The sequence below is a fragment of the Stegostoma tigrinum genome, chromosome 5 (genome assembly GCF_030684315.1).
Source record: "Stegostoma tigrinum isolate sSteTig4 chromosome 5, sSteTig4.hap1, whole genome shotgun sequence".
NCBI lineage: Eukaryota > Metazoa > Chordata > Chondrichthyes > Orectolobiformes > Stegostomatidae > Stegostoma > Stegostoma tigrinum.
In genome coordinates this window covers 30375677-30399911 of record NC_081358.1, presented here as the reverse complement: position 1 = coordinate 30399911, position 24235 = coordinate 30375677, and the positions used below count along the sequence as shown (strand labels likewise).

The 24235-nt window shown below is 41.8% G+C and overlaps 1 protein-coding gene across 3 annotated transcripts in view; it reads left to right on the top strand.

The window, feature by feature from the left end:
• The window catches only part of prex2 (phosphatidylinositol-3,4,5-trisphosphate-dependent Rac exchange factor 2), a 316787-nt gene that overhangs the window by 239365 nt on the left and 53187 nt on the right, over positions 1 to 24235 (top strand). For all 3 annotated transcript variants that reach the window (XM_059645886.1, XM_048529759.2, XM_059645884.1), the window contains 5 exons: positions 2644 to 2746; positions 10491 to 10634; positions 10739 to 10853; positions 17443 to 17506; positions 17815 to 18005. In XM_059645886.1, the coding sequence (XP_059501869.1) occupies positions 2644 to 2746; positions 10491 to 10634; positions 10739 to 10853; positions 17443 to 17506; positions 17815 to 18005 (617 nt within the window). The remainder of the gene's footprint in view (positions 1 to 2643; positions 2747 to 10490; positions 10635 to 10738; positions 10854 to 17442; positions 17507 to 17814; positions 18006 to 24235) is intronic.

Below are 24235 nucleotides of genomic sequence, written 5' to 3'. Positions count from 1 at the left end.
AATGTAGCTCCAATTTGAGATGGATGTGGCTTGGTGGGGATGTTAGAGGTCATGTTGTTCCCATGCATCTGCTGACACTACATTCAAAGCGATTTCATCATGTGGCAGCACAGCCTGTCCCTCTACATGGATCACAATGTTAGCATGCAGGTGCAGAAAGATGGTAAAATTAAGAATGCAAATGTAATATTGGCCTTCATTGCCTGGAGGATGGCCTACCCTTACTACAACCATAAAAAGCCCATTGGTGTGACTACTCCCCAAGTAGTCTATGGTTTTCTATGCCTTGCACAAAGAGTAATATTTTCACATTGAAACAATTCAGAGAGGGTAGACTGGACTGATCCCTGGATGAAAGGTTTTTCCCTGAGTAAATATTGAGCAAGTTAGGCCTATAGCACTGAAGTTGAGAAAAGTGAGAGATGATCTTGTTATATATAAGATTCTGAGGGAGGCTTGACATGTTAGTTTCAGGGAGAATGCTTTGTCTCCTGGGAAAATCTTGGCCAAGGGGGCACTGTTATGAAATAAAGAGGTCTCCTCTTTAATGTAGCAGACCATTATTCTTCTGCATGCTCTTCCACACGGAGTACTGGAGGCCATTGAATCATTCCAGAGTGAAGTGTGGACAGGTTTTTGAGTGGAGTGGAATGTTTTGAAGGACACATAGCAACAGGGAGTTGAAGTCACAATATGATAAGCTGTGGTCTTCTTGAATGCTGGAGCAGGCTTGGTGGCCTGATAAGCCTTAATCTGCTTGTATTCCTTCTGAAGGGTTGTGTTTAGGAATTCCTCTCATTCTCAGAAAGTTGAGTTCCAGATCCATCCAGAACCTAACAGAGGGTGTATGCTTTTGCGAGTTATCTTTAAATATAAAGTCTTTCTTCATGATGGATCACTGCACATAAAAAGAAGATAGTCTTTAGATACTCAAATAATAAAGATAATTTGCATATATCAATTTGCACGTCAATATTATTAGCAATAAATTCATTGAATCCGTACACTAGAGATAGAGGCCATTTGACACATCGAGTCAGCACCAACTCTTCCAAGAAAATCTCAGTCCATACCCTTAGCCTAACCCCATAACCCTATGTTTCCCATAGCTAATCCACCTAGCCTGCACATCCCTAGTCCTACAGATAATTTAGCAATCCACCTAAACTGCATGCCTTTGAACTGTGGGAGGCAACCCATGCAGATATACGCACAGTCACCCATTGAACCTGGGCCCCTGGTGCTATGAGGCAGTAGTGCTAACTACTGAGTCACTGTACTGTTACATTGCTACATATCATATACCTTGATTGCTTTACAGTTACTTGGGAAGATGCAAGTCTGCCAAGATTTCTCAATGATCTATTACATGGATGGTATTCATAAGATGCTATTAAAAAGTTGAAAGTTTATGTGAATACTTTGGCAGAGACAAGTCGTAAATGTGCAAAAAAGGTTGTCAGGCAGCATACTCTAAATTTAGTGGCAATGAATCTTGAAGAATATAATGGAATTGTCAAGAATGAATCTTGAGATGCCAGAGCAAAATACATGTTTGACAAAAAGGCTACAGTAATGTTGAAGTTGTTGAGGTCAAAAACCACTCACATAACCTGATTAACAAAGTACAGGAAATTCTCAGGAGTTGCTTCTGCTCCCTCATCTCATCAAAGCTATGTCATAAAACCCCTTATAACAAGATGTGGTTACTCTAAAACATAACAATGCCTCAGTAAAACTGTAAACCAAATACAGTTGGTGGTCTGATTTTAGCCTTTACAACAACAGGAGGAACAAATTAAATGATTCTTTAGAGTTATACAACAATGAAACAGTCTACCAAGTCTATGCTAACCATTAAACACCAAACTACGCTCATCTCATATACCTACACTTGGCCCATGGCCAGAGATGGTTAGATTCCCTACAGTGTGGAAACAGGCCCTTCGGCCCAACAAGTCCACACCGCCCCTTGAAGCATCCCACCCAGACCCATCCCTCTGTAACTCACACACCCCTATGAACACTATTTAGCATGGCCGATCCATCTAGCCTGCACATCTTTAGACTGTGGGAGGAAACCGGAGCATCCAGAGGAAACCCACGCAGACACTGGGAGGATGTGCAAACTCCACACAGACAGTCACCTGAGGCAGGAATCGAACCCGGGTCCCTGGCGCTGTGAGGCTGCAGTGCTAACCACTGAGCTACCGTGCAATAAATGAGGACTGAGATTAAAAATAACTGAGAGATTCTTTACATTTTACAGGACAGGTTACTATCCGTTTCAATGGCCATGAAGATGATTTCCTATCTTAATAACTGCACCTTATGATTTACATTGGTTTTTTTGACAATATCCTTGTATATTTGATTTTTAAAAATGTCAGAAGTATTGCATTACGAGTAATGCTGCTGTAATTCCTGCAAATATGTTTTGAGCTCTTGAGCTTGTAGACGCCTAACTCCAAGCAACCCCAGTTCCGAAGAATGGTCACTCGACAGGAAACGTTAACTCTGATTTCCCTCTGCAGCTGCTGCCAGACCTGCTCAGTATTTTTTACCATCAATTTTTGCTTTGATTCTGAGCAATGCCAGTTTGAGCGTCTGATTTTTTTTTGTTTGTTTGTTAATGTCTTCTAGATGGATGAGCAGGCTATGTTGGAAGACACTCTGGTTGCATTGTCTGACTTGGAGAAGGTCACGTTCTATCTGCAACAGTCTGAAGAAGAGCTACTAGTAGCAAGTAAGGCATTTTCATCCCAATATGCAACATTAATTACAGTTCTATTGAAATCTTGTCAAAGAGGTCAACTACTGCTCAAATAAGTGACTCATTTGGAGCCATATTATTGAATCATAAACAGTACTTGTATTGGTTTTAAGAGATTCCTTTGCTGAGGTGAAGCCTTAAGGACATACAGTTTTGTTTAAATAATAAATAATCTATTGAATAGATGGGCATATTGTTAGGTGCAGGAGGAGGTCATTCAATCCCATTGAATTTGCTCCACTAATTAATAAGACTACATTTGCTTTGATTCAGGCAGCAACTTCGCTACATCTCTGTGATACCCTCAGCCTCTGTTGTTAGTCAAGAATTTCTCTGCCTCTGCCTTAAAAATTGTTCAATAAGACTGTCTCTGAAATAAATCCACGAAGGCCAGTATCCTGCCACCAAATCGTCCCTTATTTACACGTACACACTATATGACACCGACTCATCTAGCTCGTTCCTAGAGTGCCTCTGTTCGGGATTATGTCCTGAGTGAGGCTATGCAATTGCCTTCACTCAAATAGTGTTCCCCAAGCTCAGTCAGAATGGTGAGGGTGTTCTCTTCCATCATTATATCCTGTAACTTATAAGCTTCACTTGTTGCATTTTCTAATGACAAAGCCAGTTGTGGTGCCTGTTTGAAACCCAGTTGGCCTTCAGCTAGTAGGCACATTTGCACCTGACTCTTGTCACCCCTGAAAGAATTCCATGAAGGCTAGTATCCAATCTTTTATTTGTATGTGTATGATATGACGGCCTCCACTGTTCTCTTGGGAAGAGTGTTCCAAAGACGTACGACCCTCTGCAGTCAAAAATTCACTGAATCTCCATCTTAAAGGGGAGACTGCTTATTTTTAAACTGCGTACAGTGGTTCATTTATGGAAACATCCTTTCAGCATTCCCCCCATCATGTGCTCTCACCATCTGCTGTGTTTAAAAACGATCACCTCTTGTTTTTCTAAATTCTAATGGATTCAGTCGAAATGTCTGTTGACCAAAAATTGATACTGACTTCCTTTGTCTGAATTCAGTAGTATGAGACAATTAACAGCTGAAATGATCGTGAGAAGTTTTAGCCAAACAGGATATGAAGGACTGTTCCTGGGAGGAACAGTGTTATAGTCCCAGTCGTCAGTGTTAGGATAATGTGGCTATCAATAAATTTGCACATGCTTTAAGTTGAGCCTAATGTCTCACAAGAGCCGATCGTGTAACTTAGATGTGTTGTAACTTGCTATTAAATACGCTAGCCCAATCAGTGAGGCTCATTCCTATGAGTGAAATTAAGAAAAAGCCTGAGTCAGCTCAGAAACTCAACACCGTTGATCAATGTGACTGCACTCAATAAGCAGGAAACGTTATAGGTTTCTGAAGAATGTTTGCTGATCCTGAGAAAATATCCAAGACTAATTATTTTGACTTATTTTGATTATTTTAATTACATTGACTCCTCATGACTGAGACATAAGATGATTCAACTGATTTCACAAGTGTAGAAGAATTATTCCATGATCTTCCAAATAAAAACAAATATTTAAACACTGATCATCAGTATCCTTGACACCACAACCATCCCAAGTTAGGGATTAACACTTGATCCAATAGGTTCAGGTGTTCAGAAGAGGCAGTATCAAAACAACAGTTAGCTTTATGTCAAAGATTTAACCTAAAAGTAAGACTCCAAATGTGTCCATGCAAGATTGGAAGAATTACATGAGAGCATACCTCATTAAAATGGCAGATGGAGAGGATTACTTTCAGAGTCACTAATATCTGAGCTGGGAGAATTTGAGATTTCCAACCCAAACAAATAGAGACTTGTTTGGGAGGTGGGGTAAACCTACATTGTTTTACAAAACTATTTTATAAATAATCAAAAATCTAGGAAACCAGTTTGCAGGGTGATGTTACATGAGGCAGTTAATATCTGATTGAGTTATTTGACATCATGAGGTAAGTACTGTCCAACAGCCTATCAGAGACTGTTCCTAGAAAGAGCTAACCCGGGAGCCATATTGCAAGACCAATTGTCAGTGCTAAGATCAATGTAACTAACAGTTATGTTACTTAATTCTAAACTGACCCTGATGGTTCACAAGAGACTGCAATGCAATGTAACTTGTTAGTAAGTGCTAAGTCGTAGACCCGTTCAGTTGATCAAGATTGAGCTCATCTTCTGCCAAAGACTTAGAGTCATCATTCGCCGTTCAGTTTCAGTAACTCAGGCAAGGACTACAGCAGTGCACCATCCAAGGCATCTCAAATGGTTTTCATGATCATGACCACACCATATAGCACGCTGCTGGAAGAGTGGAGTTCATCACTGGGGGAGGCAATGGCCTAGTGTTATAATCACTGGAATGTTAATCATGGCAGATGGTGGAATTTGAAACAAAACCTGGAATTACTCATCTAATGTTGACTGTGAACCCATTGCCAGTTGCCAGGAAAAACCCATCTGGTTCACCTTTAGGGAAGAAAATCTGCCATGCTTACCTGGTCTGGCCTACATGTGACTCCAGACCCACAGCAACTCTCTGTTAACTGCCCTCTGGGCAATTAGGGATGGGCAATAAACGCTGACCTAGCCAGCGACGGCCCCGCCTCCTATAAATTAATTTAAAGAAAGCAAAGAACATTTCCAGCGAAGTACAGCCTCCAATCTCTAAGGCTGTGGCTATTCTGCATCTACTGAGTAGTAACTCTTACATGTCCTGGCAGACTGGGGTTCTGCTGATTGGGTATATTTGTAGAGTGTATAAAATGATACGACTATTTCCATTGTGAATTGAAATGATCAACTCCCCCTGACAATTTTGCCTGTCTGTAAACTGCACTGCTGTAAGTGATTGAGACTGATTTTAATGCCTATCACTTGGCGTGGTGGGGTGGCATGGTGGTTAGCACTGCTGCCTTATAGCACCAGGGTCCCAGGTTCAATTCTACCCTTAGTGTTTGCCGATGCGTGTGTGGGTTTCATAGAATCCCTACAGTGTGGAAACAGGCTTCAGCCCATCAAGTCCACACCAATTTTCAGAGCTTCCCACCCAGATCCACCCCCTAACCCTTTCCCTGTAACTCACCTCTTCTACACATCACTGAATGCTATGGGCAATTTAACATGGCCAATTCACCTAACCTGCACATCTTTGGACTGTGGAAGGAAACCCACGCAGACACAGGGAGAATGTGCAAACTCCACACAGACAGCCACCCAAGAGTGGAATGGAACCCAGGTCCCTGGCACTGTAAGGCAGCAGTGCTAACCACTGAGCCACTGTGCTGCTCTCTGGGTGTTCCGGTTTCCAAAGGTGTGTAGGTAGGTGGATTAGCCAGGAAAATTCAGGGCTGCAGGGATAGAGTAAAAGGGGGGGGGTGGTGAGCCTGGGTGGAATGCTCTTCAGAGGGTCAGTGTGGACCCGATGGGCTGAATGGCCTGCTTCCACAATGAAACTTGTAGCTAACCTATGTTACATTTTGCTGGAAAAATCATCTTATTCTTCTTGGAAGAATTTGCAGCAAAGTCTTCATAAGCCTAGCTTTATGTTACTTGTAGATTTTTTTTACATGGAGTCTGTGAATAGTTTTGGTTTGGTTCACTAAGTAAACAGCTGTATTGCTGTAAAATAAACCACCTGCTGTACACCCCATTCTGCCTAAAGCTCAGTGTTTTATAAAATGCAGCTCATCTGTTGACACTATCCTACTGAAGCCCATTACAAAGCAATACTCAGTGTCATCCTTGAGTGCATTCACAGCCTGTTACTTGTTGATAAACAGTTGTCCCTCAATTTGTGAGTAACGTGAGCTTTAGGGTGAGTCTATTTGTATCGGAACTTCAAATGACAAAACGTGATGCCTTTCAACAGACATGGGAAGGGACTCCCTGAGGTGGTGGGATTCTAAGTGCAGAATCTGCTTCCTTTCCATTCCTTCTTGGTACTGCATGTCATTGTTAAGGAGTTTGGACGTAAATGGTGAAACAGTTTGATGGACGTGTCATTTTGAGAAATTGGTAGCAAGCTCTTTCCCAGTTACTAACACCAATGTTACCATACTTCAAGGAAGATTCATGCTGTTGTAGAAAGGTTTTCTTTATCTTCCCTGGAATGCTGGCCCATGGACAATAGAGAGAACAGGATCTGATGGTATCCAGTCCATTTGGAAGAGGTTTTGCCTGAATGGTTGTGGAGCTGAATTCAAGAACAACACGTCATTTCCGCGATGCACCTCCTATTGAATTCAGAAGGTTCAGCTGAGACATTACTGATCGAAGTTCTCTCGCACTCTTCTGTGTTGCTGATGTATATTTCAGGTCTCAGTGCAGCACAGGAACAGTGGCTATTTATCACTATTCGAAAGTCATTGTGGAACGCAAATCAACCTGTTGGCTTTTTTCACCTTTGTAAACTCCCCTCTCTTGCCTCCTCCATCCACATTTTAAGAAGCTCTGTAACATGAGAAGTATTTGTTGTCAGTAATTGTTTCTTGACAAACAGTTGCTCCAGTCACTTGACAAAGACAGAGCTGGCCCAGCAGGTCCATGTCAGATTTCCTTCTCAAGGTTCACCCTTTGAAAGGGGCAAATTACAAGTTACGGCAAATGCACAACATATTGCTGAGTGTCTCTTTCAGCATATAGTGGAGGCTACAGTGATAAATGAGTTTCTTTTTGACAACATTCAAGGATAAGCCAAGTTTTTTGTATGCAAAAATGAAGAGATGGAGTGTATCTTACAAATCTTATACAGTGACATTGCAGTCATCTGTAAACTGTAGATCATGTATCTTGGTGGAGGTCAGTTTAGGTCTGGCACGAAATGTTAGAGTCCTCTACTTATACAGCAGTTAATATGTTAGTGGACTTTGATGAGGCGAACATCTTTAAGGAGAATAGCCACTGTCAGGTTACAAGCAGGACGTGGGCTCCCACACAACCTTGCTTGACACTGGACCGGATTTTAAAGGCATCTGTTTCAGATCTCCCATTTGCAGGACTGAGCTGAAGTATTGTTGACATCCAAATCATTGGAGCACAATCCTCATGCTTTAATGAGCCAAATGCTTTGGGCAAGTTGATGAATGCAATGAAGCATTCTTGGTGTTGTTTTCAGTATCTTGCTTGGCGTACCTGGTGAAAAAGACTATGTTGGAACTTTTTTTGTAATGTTCTTGACTCCACACTCTGTTTTTGGAAGGATTTCCTTGATCACAGGAGTTTGCAGATTCTTCAGAATGAGCATCAGGATTTTCTCTTCACTTCCCAAACATTTCTGCCCTCATTTGTCTCTGTTAAAATTCCTATATTGTTGTTTGTGACCTGAATGTATCCAGGCAGTTTCACAACAACAGCCAACTCCTGCACCTATTTCTGAGGTTCTTATATTGGAAGCAGTCCATGCTTCCAAATTGGTTTTATTTAATGAATCATGAAAGTGTTGATTTTGAAATTTCTAATCCAAACATAAGAAAATGTTCATTCATTGAAATGAGTACTGATCTTCTGAGTAACCAGCACCTGTTATTAACCAGTTGCTCACAGAAGTAACTAGGAGTAATAAAGTCAAATTATATTCCCGTCTGGGAGGTTTGCCTGCCAAGAAATTCTCAATGTTTGCCTACGTGATGATAATATGTCTAATTTTTTTCAATTTCTTTTATTGCTTTGCAATACTTATTGATGCAATAATTTTTATAAATTGCCTACTCAAGCTATAGATGCAGACTGTTCATTTCATAGAATCATATAGCACAGAACAGGCCCTTTGGCCCATTGAGTCTGTACTGTCAAATACATACCGCAGATTATATTCGTTCCACTTGCCTTGAATGTTATGACATTTCAAGCAGTCATCCAGCTAGGCTTCCTGCCTTAAATACTCTTCCTGGCAGTGTGTACCAGCGCCCCACCACCCCCTGGGTGAAAAGTCTTTAAATCCTCTCTAAACCTACCACCTTTCACTTTAAAATTCTGACATCCCTTCAACTTCAATTTATCGTCCAACTAATGACAACAGCTGCTTTCTATTCACCCTGTCTATACCCATTATAATTTTATACACCATTCCCCGCTCAACCTTCTGTGCTCCAAAGAAAACCACCTGAGCATACCTAGCCTCTGTTTGTTTCTGAAATGCTGCATCCCAGACAACATCTCCTCTGCACCCCCTTCAGTGCAATCACAATCTTTGTCCCTTGTCAAATGAAATGGCAAAACACAAATAACCTGAAAATCTTGTTTCATTTCAGTTGTTTAGAAAACCATAGTGCAAAAGGACATAAGCAGTGAAAGGAATGAAAAATAGTACAATTAAAGGAGTAATGAAACACCAGTAGTGACTGCTGATAATATAAACAGCAACTACTCTGTGCTGTGGTGTGGAAAAGCATCTTTGGAAAAGAAATAAAAATTATTGGAATCTGAATGGAAACTTTTACTTACAACAGTATTCAAACGATATTTTAACCCTGGCGTGGCATGATGGCTCAGTGGTTAGCACTGCTGCCTTACAGTGCCAGTGTTTCCTCCCACAGCCCAGAGATGTGCAGATTGGGTGGATTGGCCATGCTAAATTGCCAACAGTGTCTGAGGAAGGGTCAACCGGACCTGAAACGTTAACTCTGTTTTTTCCTTCACAGATGCTGCCAGACCTGCTGAGCTTTTCTGGCAATTTCTGTTATGTTCCCAGGGATGTGCAGGCTGGGTGGGTTAGTCATGGGGAAATGCAGGGTTCAAGGAATGGGGTAGGCTGCTGTTTGTAAGGGTGGTGTGGACTCGTCAGGCCAAATGGCCTGCTTCCACACTGTAGGGAGTCTATGATTCTATCTGCCTGCTACAAACCATGGTAAAGGTCAAGCAATGAAAATTACCACAAAAACAGAAATAGCTGGAGAAACTCCATAGGTCTCGCAGCATCTGTGGAGACAGAAACAGAGTTAATGTTTCAAGTCCACTGACCTTTTCAGATGTCAAAAACTGCTAGTTGAGTTTGTTCATCTTGAGCCTTGCACTGTTGAGATCTGGATAGTTCACTGCTTGCCAGTTCCCCTTACTGGAGTTAAAACCAAGTTGTACCTTCAAAGTGAGGAAAATATGTTGTATTTTAGTTTATCCATGAAATTCTGACATGGCTAGTGAGGCCAACATTTATGATGCTTCTCTAACCGTCCTTGAAAATGTGGTGGTGAGCTGTTTACTTGAGCTGCTGCTGTTGTTAGGCTAACACCAACAGAGGTGTCAGCAAGGGAATTCCAGAGTTTGGACCCAGCCTCACTGACAATATTGTTGCAAAGAAGGATGGTATGCAGTTTGGAGGGGATCTCGCAGCTGGTCGTGCTCCATATATCTGCTCTCCTTATGCTTCTGGTTAGCAGAATTGCAGGTTTGCAACCTGCTACCAACAGAGCTTTCAGGAGCTGCTGTGGTACAACTTACAGATGGTACACACTGCTGCAGCTGTGCGCCAGTGAGGAAGTTTGTGGAATTGATGCCAGTCAAGCTGGCTGCTTTCTCTTGGATGGTGTCAAGCCTCTTGAATGTTGTTGGGGCTGCACTCATCCAGGCAAGTGGGGAGCATTCCATCAGACATCTGACCTGTGCATTGTTAATGTTGGACAAACTTTGGGGAAACAATTGGGAGAGTTAGTTGCTACAAAATTCCTAGCTACTGGTGATCTGCATTTACTCTTTTTATTTTGCTGTATTTTCTGCAGATAATCCGATCATCTACAAAGTAGAAGGGAATCGACAAGCCTTAAAAGTGTTCTTCCACCTTGAGAGCTACAATTTTGTGCAGCTTCCTCAGAGATTAAAGAGTGGAGGAGGTCTTAAAGTTCACCCAGTACTCTTTACACAAGGTCTTGGATACTTCCCACATATCAAAGTTTAGCAATTTCTGCCTTTTTTCTGGTATAGCTTAGAGTTCCTAAATCTGAGAAATGAACATGTCTTTCCCATTTAGCAATGGAAAGTATGGAAGGATATTACTACACAGACAATGTGTCCGTGGAAGAATTCCAAGCACAGATCAATGCAACATCTCTTGACAATGTAAGACGATACGTGCAAAAGCTCAGGTAAGGACAAGATCATCCTAAATTTTGTGATGAATGTTTCTAGTTGATATGCACTTTTTAATATTTAAAAAAGATCATTTGCAACAGAATAGCTTGCCAAGCCTTTCAGCAGTGAATAAAGAGTGAAAAGCATATTGTGTAACTCTAACTTGCATCATAATACTGATTGTAGCTGTTTTATAAGCTGTTTGTTGACGTATATCAAGGTGATATCATTGTATCATTAATAACAGTTGGCATAGAGGTTACAAGGGGCCACGGGGTAGATGGAGGCACAAGTTGCCATGGAGGCTATGAGGAGCATTGGTGGCTGTGGAGTTGTGTGAGTTTATAAGGGGAACGGATGATGGCTGAGGGCCAAGCAGCCGAAAGGATGAGAACACAGCTGGAACTAGTTCATGGATGAACCGAGGCAGTCCTTTCAAACAGCTCATCTCGGCTACTGTTATAGCTGCCTTCGATCTGTCCGCAGAGGCATGGGACCGGTTCTGAAGAAGGGTCATTGGACATGACATGTTAACTCTTATTTTTCTCTCTCCAAAGATGTTGCCAGCCCTGCTGAGCTTCTCATGAACTTTATGCTTTCATTGGCGCAGGACCAACTCTATTTCACACCCTATCCCTTCTATCCAAAACCTCTTCTGCTCCCCTCCAGGAGAGAAAGTGTTGCCAATTTGGACTCCCTTGCCTGAAATGGGTGCTCCGAGAGGGAAATTCCCCATCTCAAGCTGTCTTCCCTAAGGTACAGAAATATGACCCCATGACTTCATGTTCTGTTACTCTGTAACCAGGATAATCAGCCATTCAGGATCTACCCTATCAGATTTGGACAGTTTTATATTTCTTCAATATTCCAAACTCAAGTGAATTTAGGAACAGCTTTGATGAAGTGTCATCTAGACTCAAAACGTCAGCTCACTTTCTCTTCGTGGATGCTGTCTGACCTGTTGTGATCTCCAGCACTTTTTGTTTTCAAGTGAATTTAGACTGATTCAACTCATTTTTTTCCTCTAGAATCAGCAAATCTGGGGAGGCCTTCTTTGTACTTGCTCCACAGGAAGGATCTTCCTTGAATTGGGAGACCAAAATGTACACAGTACTTTAGATGTGGTCTCAGGGCCCTTTACAATCACAGCAAAAGTCCCTGAGCTCCATGTTCCAACTTAATCACCTTTCTAATTGCTTGCTGTATATTATGTTACTTTTCTATGATTCGTGCATCGAAATTCCTCTGAATACCAACATTTATACATCTAAGCTTTTTAACTAAAAATTCCTGCTTTTCCGCTTTTTCCTACAAATTTGAGTAGTCTAACATTTGTTTTTTCACGTTGTACTGCACCTGGCGTTGCCCATTCACCTCAAGGTGTTTATATCCATCTGCAGTCTTTTGGCATCCATCTCTCGGCTTGCTTTCCCCTCTGGCTTTGAACTGGTGGCAAACCTGAATGTACCTGTGTGGGATTGCTTCGTACAGCTGGTGTAGACTGAGGCAAGCAAAGTGACACCCTTCTCATGACAGCAAGGTTTCACAGGCGGAATTTACTGCAGCCTGGTGTGGCAGGAACCATGGTGACCAGGCCCGGCTAAATTGCAGGAGAGATCGTGTGCCATTCTGCTGTAGCTCTGTCAGCAGCAGATAGCCACCCATGCCAGAAATCAATAATGACCCAAGTACCCCTGATCTCACAGGAGTTTAGTGGGAGCTCAGGGACTCAATGAGAGGAGTTGCTGAGGTTTTCTGACCTTCAGCCTCCTTTTGTGTTTGCTTGTGGCTGAGGTGTATCTGTTGGGGGAGTGGATGGTGGGGAGTGCTGTAAGCCTCTCTCTGTGTTTAATTAAGACACCTGGCATTGGGAAATGTCCCCAAACACTCAAACCTGTCAGACAGTGATGAAAACTGAGGCTCCTCTGCCGTTGTACCACAACTTGCCTTATTTGCCTGAGGCAGTCACGTCTTCTTTTTCTCAACTCCGAACTAACTAACCAACTCTTAAACCATTGACTAACCTAATGAATGAAGCTACCTGCTGAGGCCAAATGTCAAGGCATTTCTTGCCCCAGTGTCTTGCAACCTTGGTCCCCAAGGGCAACCAGGGATGGGCAATAAATGTTGAACAGCCAGCGATGCCCACGTCTCACGAAGAATTAAAAAAACAGTTCAACATGGTGAGGCAGTGGTCTCATGGTGTCATCAATAGTTTATCAATCTAGAGACCATCGGGGTTCTGGGGACCTGGATCCAAATCCCAACAAGGCAAATGGTGGAATTTGAATTCAGTAAAAAACACCTCTGGAATTAAGAGTCAAATGATAGCCATGAACCCATTGTCGATAGTTGGAAAAACCCAGCTGGTACATTAATGTCCTTTATGGAAGGAAACTGCCATCTTTACCTGGTCTGGTCTACAAGGACTCCAGACCCACAGCAATGTGGTTGACTCTTAGATTGCCCTCTGGGTAATTCAAGCTGGGCAATGAATGCTGGCCTATCCAGTCATGAATGAATAAGAGAAAAGGCCTGGCAGCATCTGTGATAAGAAATCAGAGTTAATGTCCAGACACCCTTCCTCAGAACACACATCACATGAATGAATTTTAAAAAAGTCCAACAACTGTGAGCCAAAGTTTCTCAATTACCGATACTGCTCACAGAAGTAGTTGATTGTGATCACATTGCTATCTACAAACCCCCACATGCTGCAAATGTAATACACCTCCTACAAATCAACCTCAAATAAAACAAAGAACTGTGGATATTGGAGGTCCGTTTAAAAAAAACACAGAAATTGGAAGAAAACAGAATGAACATTTCCCTTCCTTCAGCAAATGCTGCCAGACTTGTTGAGTTTATACAGCAGTTTCTGTCTTTGTTACACATTTGTGTCCATTTGTTCCCATTTATGTCATAAATTGAGTTGGTTTATTTTTAGGGTTTTTAGAAGTAATTAATGTAGCTCATTTAAATATTAATGTAGTGAAGTACTTATGGCAGGCTCCTAGTATGCAATGCTCCCAGATGCAGAGATTCACCAAAACGGTATTGTTCTCTAAACGTGCTATCCTGCACCTCACCAGGTTCAGGATGTTAATAAAATCAAAAAGCTCTGGGAACACGTGGGCCAGGCAGCACCTGTAGAGAAACTAAGAAAACATTCCCGGTCACTTCCGTCAGAAGTGGACACTGAATGATGTTGGAAAATCTCTGCTACACAGTTTAGTGATCAGAATTCTTTCTCTTTGGTCCTTCAGTTATCTTAGCCTGTACTTAATTGTAGGTACTTACCTCATACTCTATTTTAAGCTTCTCTTTCTCTGTACTTCACAAAGAGCTCATTCTAATTAAATTCTCATGTTACAATGACTCAGTCAGTGTCCCTCTTACAGTAATTACTCCCTATTCAGCAATCCTGCTGAATCTGGTGAATCTGATGATTAGAATCTGATGAACTGCTGGCTGGTTTGCAGTTTTCAAAGTTCTGAGTTGAATTAAAAATATTGGCCAGAAATTATGATTGGCTCATGGTAGCTTCTGTAGCTTAGTAGATTAGAGTTGTGTGTTGGCATTGTGTGAACTTTCTTTGGATCAAATATCCAACATCAATACCCCTCTGAAAAGACACTTAAAATCAGACAGCTCTGAGGACTCCAACTCACTGAAACTTGGAAGCAGATGTTGGAGGATTTAAAAACTACTAAAACTGCTGGGTACCTGTTAAGTGACTACCCCCGACAATACCACCACTCACCCACCCCCAAAAAAACCTGACAACCCCACATCTTCTGTTTAATGACTACCCCTGTCCTGACCAAACAATCCCCTTAATAACATCCCAACCCAATACTACCACTGAGCTGATACTCTGCTGACCTGACCTCATCGAACGTAACCACAACTCTTCCCATAAAACCACCCTTCACTTCAAACAAATGACAAACTCCACCCTCGACCCAATTCCACCTCCATTCCCTGATCTGTCTCCGTAAGAAGCAAATCCCGTCCACCACACTTCCCAACTGAATTCCTTGATCTATCCTAAACACTCGTTCACTTCCCTGCCATCCTATTCCTCTCACTCTGTTGGCACCCTACATCCTGCCTCTAAATGGGATCAAACCTGCTCACCCACCTGTTATTCTTTGCCTTTAACCAAATGCACTCACTCAGCTGCCTCCTGACCTTACACTTCGCTTACTTACCCAGCTCTTCTCAGTCATAGTATCGGAGACTACAGGACATTTAAACTCCAGAATACTTCACCTGCAGTTGAAAATGTGGATGTAATTTCTGCATTTGGCTCTACTACTCCCTGTGAGCATTCCTGGATTGGTCACTGCTGTTTTGTAACAGGAGGCATCTGAGCAGGAAATTCGGGGGCAGAACTGATCAAGGCGTAAGCGTACATATTTTTGCCCAGTTGGGATAAGAGAGAGGGTTTCGAACCACTGAATGGATCATTCTATCCTCATGTTGATTTTGCTTTTGTGCTCCTCCTCTGCTGCTGTAACCCTGTATGCCTCACTCTGTCTGAACACCCAGTTAACTGTATGTCCTTGTATCTTATGAGCTGCCTGTACTGCTTGCAAAACTAAACTTTTTACCATACTTAGGTACATGTGACAACAATTAATCAAATCAACCCTGATTCAAAAATCTGGACCATTGACACCAAAGACTGGATTTCATAATCAGATGAAATACACCATCTCCCTTATATTTAAACTCCAGAATAACCGATGCATGACCTACACCAGTTATATTTCTTTGCTGATTGTAGATCACCTTCCGCTTTGCAGATAATGAAAATTGTTGAACTTAAACACCCCATGGACAAATAAGTGGTGCAAACCAAGTTGACAAAACTGTTTTAAGTGTAGAATGTTCTTGAATGGTACCCAAAGTTACCCCATTAGATATGAGGCCCCTTAAAACCAAGGTGTCTTGGCAGAACAAGTGTATGGAGGCTGAGGTCAATGTGGGTGGTTTGCATAGCACCAAATATTAGTGGCAAGAGAGCCCAGATACTTAGTTACCTTCATGAGATCCTGGATCCTCCTCTGGCATCCTGCTGTACATCTTGGGCACATTTCACTTCCTACTGTTACTTGCTATTTGTTCAATAAAATCTACACAGTGGCTTCCAGAGCTTCCCAAGTGTTCCTGTAGCTACAATCGGAACCAATTTTTTTTTTAACCTTACAAATGTTTGCAAATTCGCAAGATTAAAAAGTAGTGCTTCAAGGTTTCTGTTAACACTTTCTAGACTTGTTACCTTTTTTGTAAGCTAAGCAGGAATGCCAGTTGCTTAGAGAAAGAGACCTTTTGAGTTTTATTTGCAGTTTTGCAAAAGTTTTCAAGTGTAAGGTGGCTCCTGAAAAGGGGAAAAGATAGTTAGATTTGTTTACACAGTAAGGAGAAGGAGTGAGTGATAGGCCGAGACTGCAGGCACTTTGATAAAACTCAGAAGGGATTATTTGAAACTGAGTATGTTTAAATTAGGTATGTTTAATCCAGGAAAAAGGTAACGGATCTACCAGCCCGGGAGTTGAAGTCAAATTTAGCCCATTAAGTGTTAGACAAAGGAATTTTCTGATGTGACGAAGGATATTTTTGGGTACTGTACAGGGTTTTTGGGATCCATAAAGAAGTTCTTTTTTGTGGTTACTGCAATTATACTTTACCTTTATATTTCAACCTCTTTAGGTTTCAACTATAAGTGAATAGATTGGTTTAGTCTATTTTATCTTCGTTTCTTTTGCTTCAAAACTTCAGTTCTGTTGCTAAAAGAAAGTGACATTATGTTCTTATGTTTTGGTGAGAAGCTACCTCATTCTCAAACCAAACAAAGCAAAATGTGATCTATCAAGCCATATTTCAACCTAGAATCTGTTTTGTCTACTATCATATCCGTTGGGAATCATAAAATTGTTCAAGTTCCTGGAGCACACTCCCCTTGCAAGTGCACTTCTCCCCTAGGAGTGCTGGATGGCAGAATCACCCACAGAAGCCGCCATTATTAACCACTGAGGGATTGTTAAAATGGTTGACTATTGGATTACCAAAATTTACTGGGTGTAATACAGACAGGATGTCTGGAGCTGGAGAAGGTGGAGAACAGACTCATTTTAAACAACTTAAAGGAGTAACTCATTTATTTTATCAATTCTTCCTCGGATTCTTTCTATCATCTGAAAGGCCAGCATTTTATTGCTGATCACTTAGGATAATGGACTTAGTCAGGTCAAAATTAACTTCTCAATTAAGTTCCAAAGTTAAAATGAGCTCAATTTGAAGACTTTACAGACACCACAGAACTTAGCAAAATCAAAATAATTGAATCGGGGATCCTGCTCATGACTAATCGGGTTGGTTGCTGTTGAAGGGTTATCTGTTCTGTGACAAAGGTTAAAGGCATCATTACAAAAGTACCAATTTGTGGCAGGATATGTAACTACAGGGTGGACATTCTGAACTTGCAGTGTACTTTACTTAACTTGATAAACTGTACTCCTGAATTTATCTACTCTGTGTATATGTTTATTTAACATTTTCTGGGAACTGTTTCTAAAGGCTTCACTCTTTCAACAGGGCTTTCTATCTTGTCAAATCAAATTTGCCTCCGAATTCATCCAAAGCAGCTGCAATAGATAAGGTAATTAAGACAAACATGAAAATCTTCATATTTAAACCCAAATTAATTTCATTTATTCCCTGACTGGATTAACATTTGGAAAATTGTTATTAGCTGCAGAAATGTTTAGTTTGTTTTAAAAAGTAGAAGCTAATGTCAAATTTTTAAAGGAAAAAAATACCTTTAATTTCCTTGCACAGTCCAGAAAGTTTTATGCAGTTGTGACCGACTAACTTATGTTCTTCTTCAGCTTACCTTTTATAACTTCTGCCCCAAACCCACACGATGAGACCGTATTGACTTTAGCGTTGTCTTTCTTCTGCTTGTAGTTTATGCGGCCTTTCAATACATTGGATGAACTTCATCGGCTGATGGAATCCTTTATCAGGTCAAAACGTACAGCATCCTGTGCTTATGCAGCCTGCAGTGCCTCTGGTGTTGGCTTAATGTCAGTTTCTTCTGAGCTTTGCAGTCGTTTGGGTGCCTGCCACATCATGATGTGCAATAGCGGAGTTCACCGGTATGAGAGTCTTTTACATCATCAGAAACTTTGTGGTTAACAAAGTCACCTTTTCTTCTGAACCCATGAGATGTAAATTAATATTTCCATTTTCAGAAGCAAATGAAGCTGAGTCGTTTCACTGATTATGCCAGAGTTGTAAACCAGTATTTGAAGCTTCTCAGTATTTGTGTGGCAAATCACGTCATGTGCAATTGGTCATTTAAGAAGAGTAATTGTAGAATGATGGGATCTTGTTTGGTAGAAGTACAAACCTAACTGTGCAACCTCTCCTGACTGGTTTTCTTCTGCCTAAAACCATTTCCATGATTTATTGCTGGAGAAGATGATGGAAATTAGGATAGCATGGGCAGGCTGGGCTTGTTTCACTGGACTTTAGAATGAGTATTGATTTGATTGGAGTATATAAGATTATATGTTTCACTGGGCTTTAGAATGAGTATTGATTTGATTGGAGTATATAAGATTATATGTTTCACTGGGCTTTAGAATGAGTATTGATTTGATTGGAGTATATAAGATTCTGGGTAGTTTTGACAAGATGAACATGTTTTCTTTTGTGAGTATAGACTGGGGACCATTGTAATAAAATTAGGATCGGGCCTCTCTACCTCAGCAGGTGGTGGAAATAGATTCATTGACTATTTTAAGGCAGAGATTCTTGTTAGGCAAGGGAATGAAAGACCTGGACAGCCTACAGTCTTGGGCTGACAAGTGACAAGTAACGTTCACACTACACAAGCACCAGGCAATGGCCATCTTCAGCAAGAGAGAATCGAACCATCACTGTTTGACATTCGATGGCATTCCCATTGCTAAATCTGAACTGGGAACTTTGTGGGATTTACCATCAACCAGAAACTGAACTGGAATAGCTGTATAAAAACTGTAGCTACAGGAGAAGGTCAGACCCTCGGAATCCTGCAGAGGGTAACTGAACTCCTTACTCTCAAAGCCTGTCCACCATCTAAAAGACACAAACCAGGAGTGTGATAAAATACTCCCCACTTGCCTGGATGAATGCAACTCCAACAACACTCAAGAAGCCTGATGCCATCCAGGACATAGCAGCCCACTTGATTGGCACTACATCTGCAAACTTTCACTTCTTCCACCACCAACGCTCAGTAGCAGCAGGGTGTACTATCTACAAGGTGAACTGCAGAAATTCTTCAATGCTGCTTAGACTATACCTTCCAAACACATGACCACCACCATCCAGAAGGACAAGGGAAGCAAAAACATGGGGACACCCCCTCCTATAAGTTCCCTTTCAAGTCACTTGCCATCCTGACTTGGAAATATATCACCGTTGCTTCAGTTCTGAATTCCTTCCCTAATGGCAATGTGGGTGTACCTACATGGACAGTAGGGTTCAAGACAACAGCTGACAACTACCTTCTCAAGGGCATGGGACATAGAAATGAGCAACAAATACTGACTCAGCAACGATGTCGACAACCCATGAAAAATGTTTTTGAAAGAAATGGAAATGTGGAATTCGAAAGTGATTGGTGATGATCTTATTGATAGAGCGGGCTCAACGGGCCAAATGTTTTACTTCTCCTATTTGGGATATTTGTCTGCTATCTAATATGGCCGTAATATGGTGGCGGTGCATCATTTCAGATCACACAGGGGAACTTCTGTTATGACAGCATATATAGTATTGTGGAGCTATGGCTAGTGATAGTAGAGCTTCTACGTCATTTTCATTACATAGTTGACCAGGAATTTCAGTTTATGTTACTGCCAACTGTTGTGTGTTTTGGTAGGATTTACCAATTTATTGGCCAGCTTCCTGCGCAACATGTTCCAGATCTCCCAGGAGCCGAACATGTTGCACTTGTTGTAATGGGCCAGGCTGGAAGCCTTTCCCACGCTGTGCTCGAAAATTTCATTGATGCACGAGTTCATGATGTCCATGGCCTTGGAGGGATGAACCTGCTTCATCACTTTGTAGATGTGGATGGAGTAGCTTCCTTTCCTGGAATTTTTCCTCTTCTTGCTGCTCTTCACTGGCAGTGTGTTCACTGCTTCCTCAGCGCTCTTCTTAGCAACTTGTCCTCTCCTTTCGTCAATTGTGATGACAGTCAACTACATGGTGTGTTCATTTAAAATAGAGATGAATAGATAGAGGGGAGATTTAGTTGAAATGTACATCGTGAGGTGCCTGGATCGAATGGATGAGAAATGACCTATTTGCCTTAGCGGAAAGGTCAGTGACCCACAGGCATGGATTTAAAGTGATTGATGGAAAGGTCAAAGTGGACACAAGGAATAGTGTATTGACACAGAAGCTGATAGGAACCTGGTACTTATGGCCTGAGAGGATAGTGGAGATAGAAACCTTCAACTCATTTACGAAGGGTTTCAGTATGCATCTCACATTTTGTAACCTGCAAGAGAATGGACAAAGGCAAGGAAGAATGTTTAGGCAGCGAGTGATTCATTTATCACCTGCACAGACATGATGGGAAAAGTGATTTCTTTCTGTACAGTAAATTTCCTGTGATTACTTCCACCAAAGTAAAAAAAAATTGTGGGAAAAATCAATTTTGAGGGATAGGAAATTCAGTCAGAAGGATACATATTCATAAAGGACAATCAGTATGGATTTGTCATGAGAAGATTGTGTCTGATTAACCAGTTTTAATTTTCTGAAGCAGTAACAAGGAGAATTGATGAGGACAATGCAGTTGGTGTGGGACTTGAATATTAGCAGACTTTTGGCTAGATCCCACATAGCAGACTGGTTGAGAAAAACAACTGAAAGCCTGTGGGATCAAGGGGAATATAACAAGCTGGATATAAAATTGCCTCAGCAGCAGGAAAAGAAGGGTCATTGTTAATTGCTTTTCTTCTGGCCAGAAGGCCTTTGCCAGTGGAGTTCTGCAGTGTTTAATGATAGTTTCCCTGTTTTTTATCTGTGGTATATGTTACTGATTTGGGGTTAAATTAGGGAGGTATAATCGAAGTTTGCAGGCGACACAAAAATTGACCATGTGGAAGATACAAATGGACGGGCCAGATAGGCAGAAAACTGGCAAATGGTCTTCAGCCCAGAGAAGAATGAAATTGATGAGTTTGGAAATTTCAAACAAAGCAAAAAATCAAACAGTTAATGAGACAATAATGAGATGTGTGAGGAAAGGAAGGGTCCTTGCAACAATTGGTCACAGATCCCTGAAAGTTGCAACACAGCTTGATAAAGGTGGTGAAGAAAGCGTATGGAATGTGCTCCATTATTAACTGCGATATAGAGTACGGGAGCAGGGAGGTCATCCTGCAAGTATAAATCATTAGTTAAACTACAGCTTGAGCACCGGGTAGAGTTCTACTTACTTCATCACAGAAAGGATGCAATTTCAGTAGATCGGGCACAGAAAAGATTTGAGGCCGTTTCCAGAACGTGGAAAAGTGAGAATATGAGGAAAGATTGTTTAGACTGTCCAATTTCTCTGGCCCCTACAGCAACTAATGGAACAGAAAGGGAGCAAGCCATAAAACCATAAGACTTAGAAGCAGAAATTAGGCCATTCAGCCCATTGAGTCTGCTCCACTATTCAATCACGGCAGATAAGTTTCTCAACCCTATTCCACCACTTCTCCCCATAACCCTTGATCACCTTGACAATCAAGAACCTGCCTATCTCTATCATAAATATACTCAAAGACTGGGCCTCCACAGCCTTCTGTGGCAGTGAATCCCATCGATTCACCAGCCTCTGGCTGAAGAAGTTTCTCTTCTCTTTATCACCAATTTAAAAGGTCTTCCCTGCACTCAAAGGCTGTGTCCTCAGGTCCTAGTCTCATACTTATTGGCATATGTGCACCTTTGGAGTGGCTGTGTTTTTGAGCAGCTTATGGTATGTTGGGCTAGGGCTTTCACCTTAGCAGAGAGGTCAGTGACTCACAGGCATGGATTTAAAGTGATTGGTGGAAAGGATAAAGTGGACACAAGGAAAGGTGACCCAGAAGCTGATAGGAATCTGGACACTTACGGCCTGATAATACGGGGATAATAGAGATAGAAACCTTCAACTCATTTACAAGGGGTTTCGGTCTGCACCTCACATGTTGTAGTCTGCAGGGAAATGGACAAAGGCAGGGGAGTGTGTTTAGGCAGTGACTGGTTCATTTATCACTAGCACAGGCACAGCGATTTCTTTATGAACAGTAAATTTCCTACGTTACTTCCACAAAAGTAAAAAAAGTTAATAAAGTTTACTTGGTATTTTAACCAACTCTGCCAGCTATTGATGAAAAGTAGTGTATCGGTTTCTATTGTTTTGACATTAAATGGGTGCCTGAGCAGAGCTGAAAATACCCAATACCTGCCCTCATGTGGGATTAAGAATGCATGCTCAGGAAATAAAAAGCCTTGTCCAAAGGAAGAAGAACTACAGAATTAATTGTTGGTCATATACTTTGTAAACTGAGGATCAGTGATGACATTTACAGGATATTGTTGGTTCATTGTTTACAGGACCACTTTCTGGTGATGAAAAGAGTTGCCATTGGAGTTCCTTGTGACATGAACCTCCTGATGCAGTCTTCGTGAACTGAAAGAACTGCAGATGCTGCAAATCAGGAACAGAAACAGACGTTGCGGAAAAGCTCAGCAGGTCTAGCAGTATCTGTGGAGAAAAATCAGAGTTAATGTTTTGGGTCCAATGACTCAGTTCTGAGGAAGGGTCACGGGACCTGAAATGTTAACTCTGATTTTTTTTTTCTTCACAGGTACTGCCAGACCTGCTGAGCTTTTCCAGCAACTTCTGTTTTTTTTTAAGATTAGATTCTCCACAGTGTGGAAGCAGGTTCTTTGGCCCAACAAGTCCACATCGCCCCTTGGAGCATCCCACCCAGACCCATCCCCTTATAACCCACACACCCCTGAACACTATGGGCAATTTAGCATGGCTGACCCACCTAGCCTGCACATCTTTGGACTGTGGGAGGAAACCAGAGAACCCGAAGGAAACCCACACAGACACAGGGCGAATGTGAAAACTCCACACAGACAGTTACCCGAGGCTGGAATCGAACCGGGGTCCCTGGCGCTGTGAGGCTATAGTGCTAACCACTGAGCCACCGTGCCACCCTTCATGAACCTCGCATTACCCAGGGATGCTTGGTATCTTGGGCAGCAATGGAAGCTGCTGGAGGTGCATTGTGCACAACCTCATCCCAAAAGAAAAGGATGTGAACTCTTCACCTTGTTCCTCCTGCAGTTCCAACCTTCACCTAGGAGCAGTGTTTCACACAACACATGACACCCTGACCATTGAGGAGGTTCTCACTGTGCTTTGCTAAAGAATGTGACCAAATCTATTAAGGCCAATGAAATAGCACTTGTTGCAGTGCTGTTGCACTTCATTGCTTGAAGTTTCTGAAGGGTGTTCGGTTGTGAGTGCCCCTTATTTCTTAGCAGTTACCCCTGAAATCTGCTTGTAAGCCCAAATAGAGCAGAGCTTTGGACTGTTATGAAAGCAACGCATCATTTCAGTTGCATGGAAGTCCAGTGCCCACCTCCAGAAAGACACATTTGTGGTGGCACACCAGCTGCACATTGAGGTAATGGAGGTCCTTACCGTTGATCTGAAATGGTTGTCTGAGGCTCTCTGGGTGCACTCAGTGACGCTCTGCAATGCTGGGTAACCAATCAGAGGCACACATATATTAGCAACCTCTCATTCTCATTGCTGTGCAATCTCAAGTGAAGTTCAAGGAATAACAAATAAGCCATCAGTTACTTGTCTTGTGTGTTTGTGTGCTACTGACTGGGAGAGCATTTTCATGTTGGATTCGTGAAACAAACCAATGGCAAAATAATTTATTATGTGGAACTGCACCACTTGCAGTTTCTGATATATAAAATGTATATTCTAGTATATATACAGACAATATCTATAAACATTTATTTTTTTAATATTCATTTGTGGGATGTGGCCATCACTAGCTGGCCAGCATTTATTGTCCATCCTGAGTTGCCCTTCAGAAGGTGGTGGTGAACTGCCTTCTTGAACTGCTGCAGTCCTTGTGCTGGAGGTTGGCCCACAATGCTATTCAGGAGGGAATTCCAGCATTTTAACCTAGCAACAGTGAAGGAACAGCAGTATATTTCCAAGTTGGGATGGTGAGTGGCTTGTGGATTTGGAAGGTGCTGTCGGAGAATCTTTGGTGAATTTCTGCTAACTATCTTGCTGATAGTACACACTGTTGCTCCT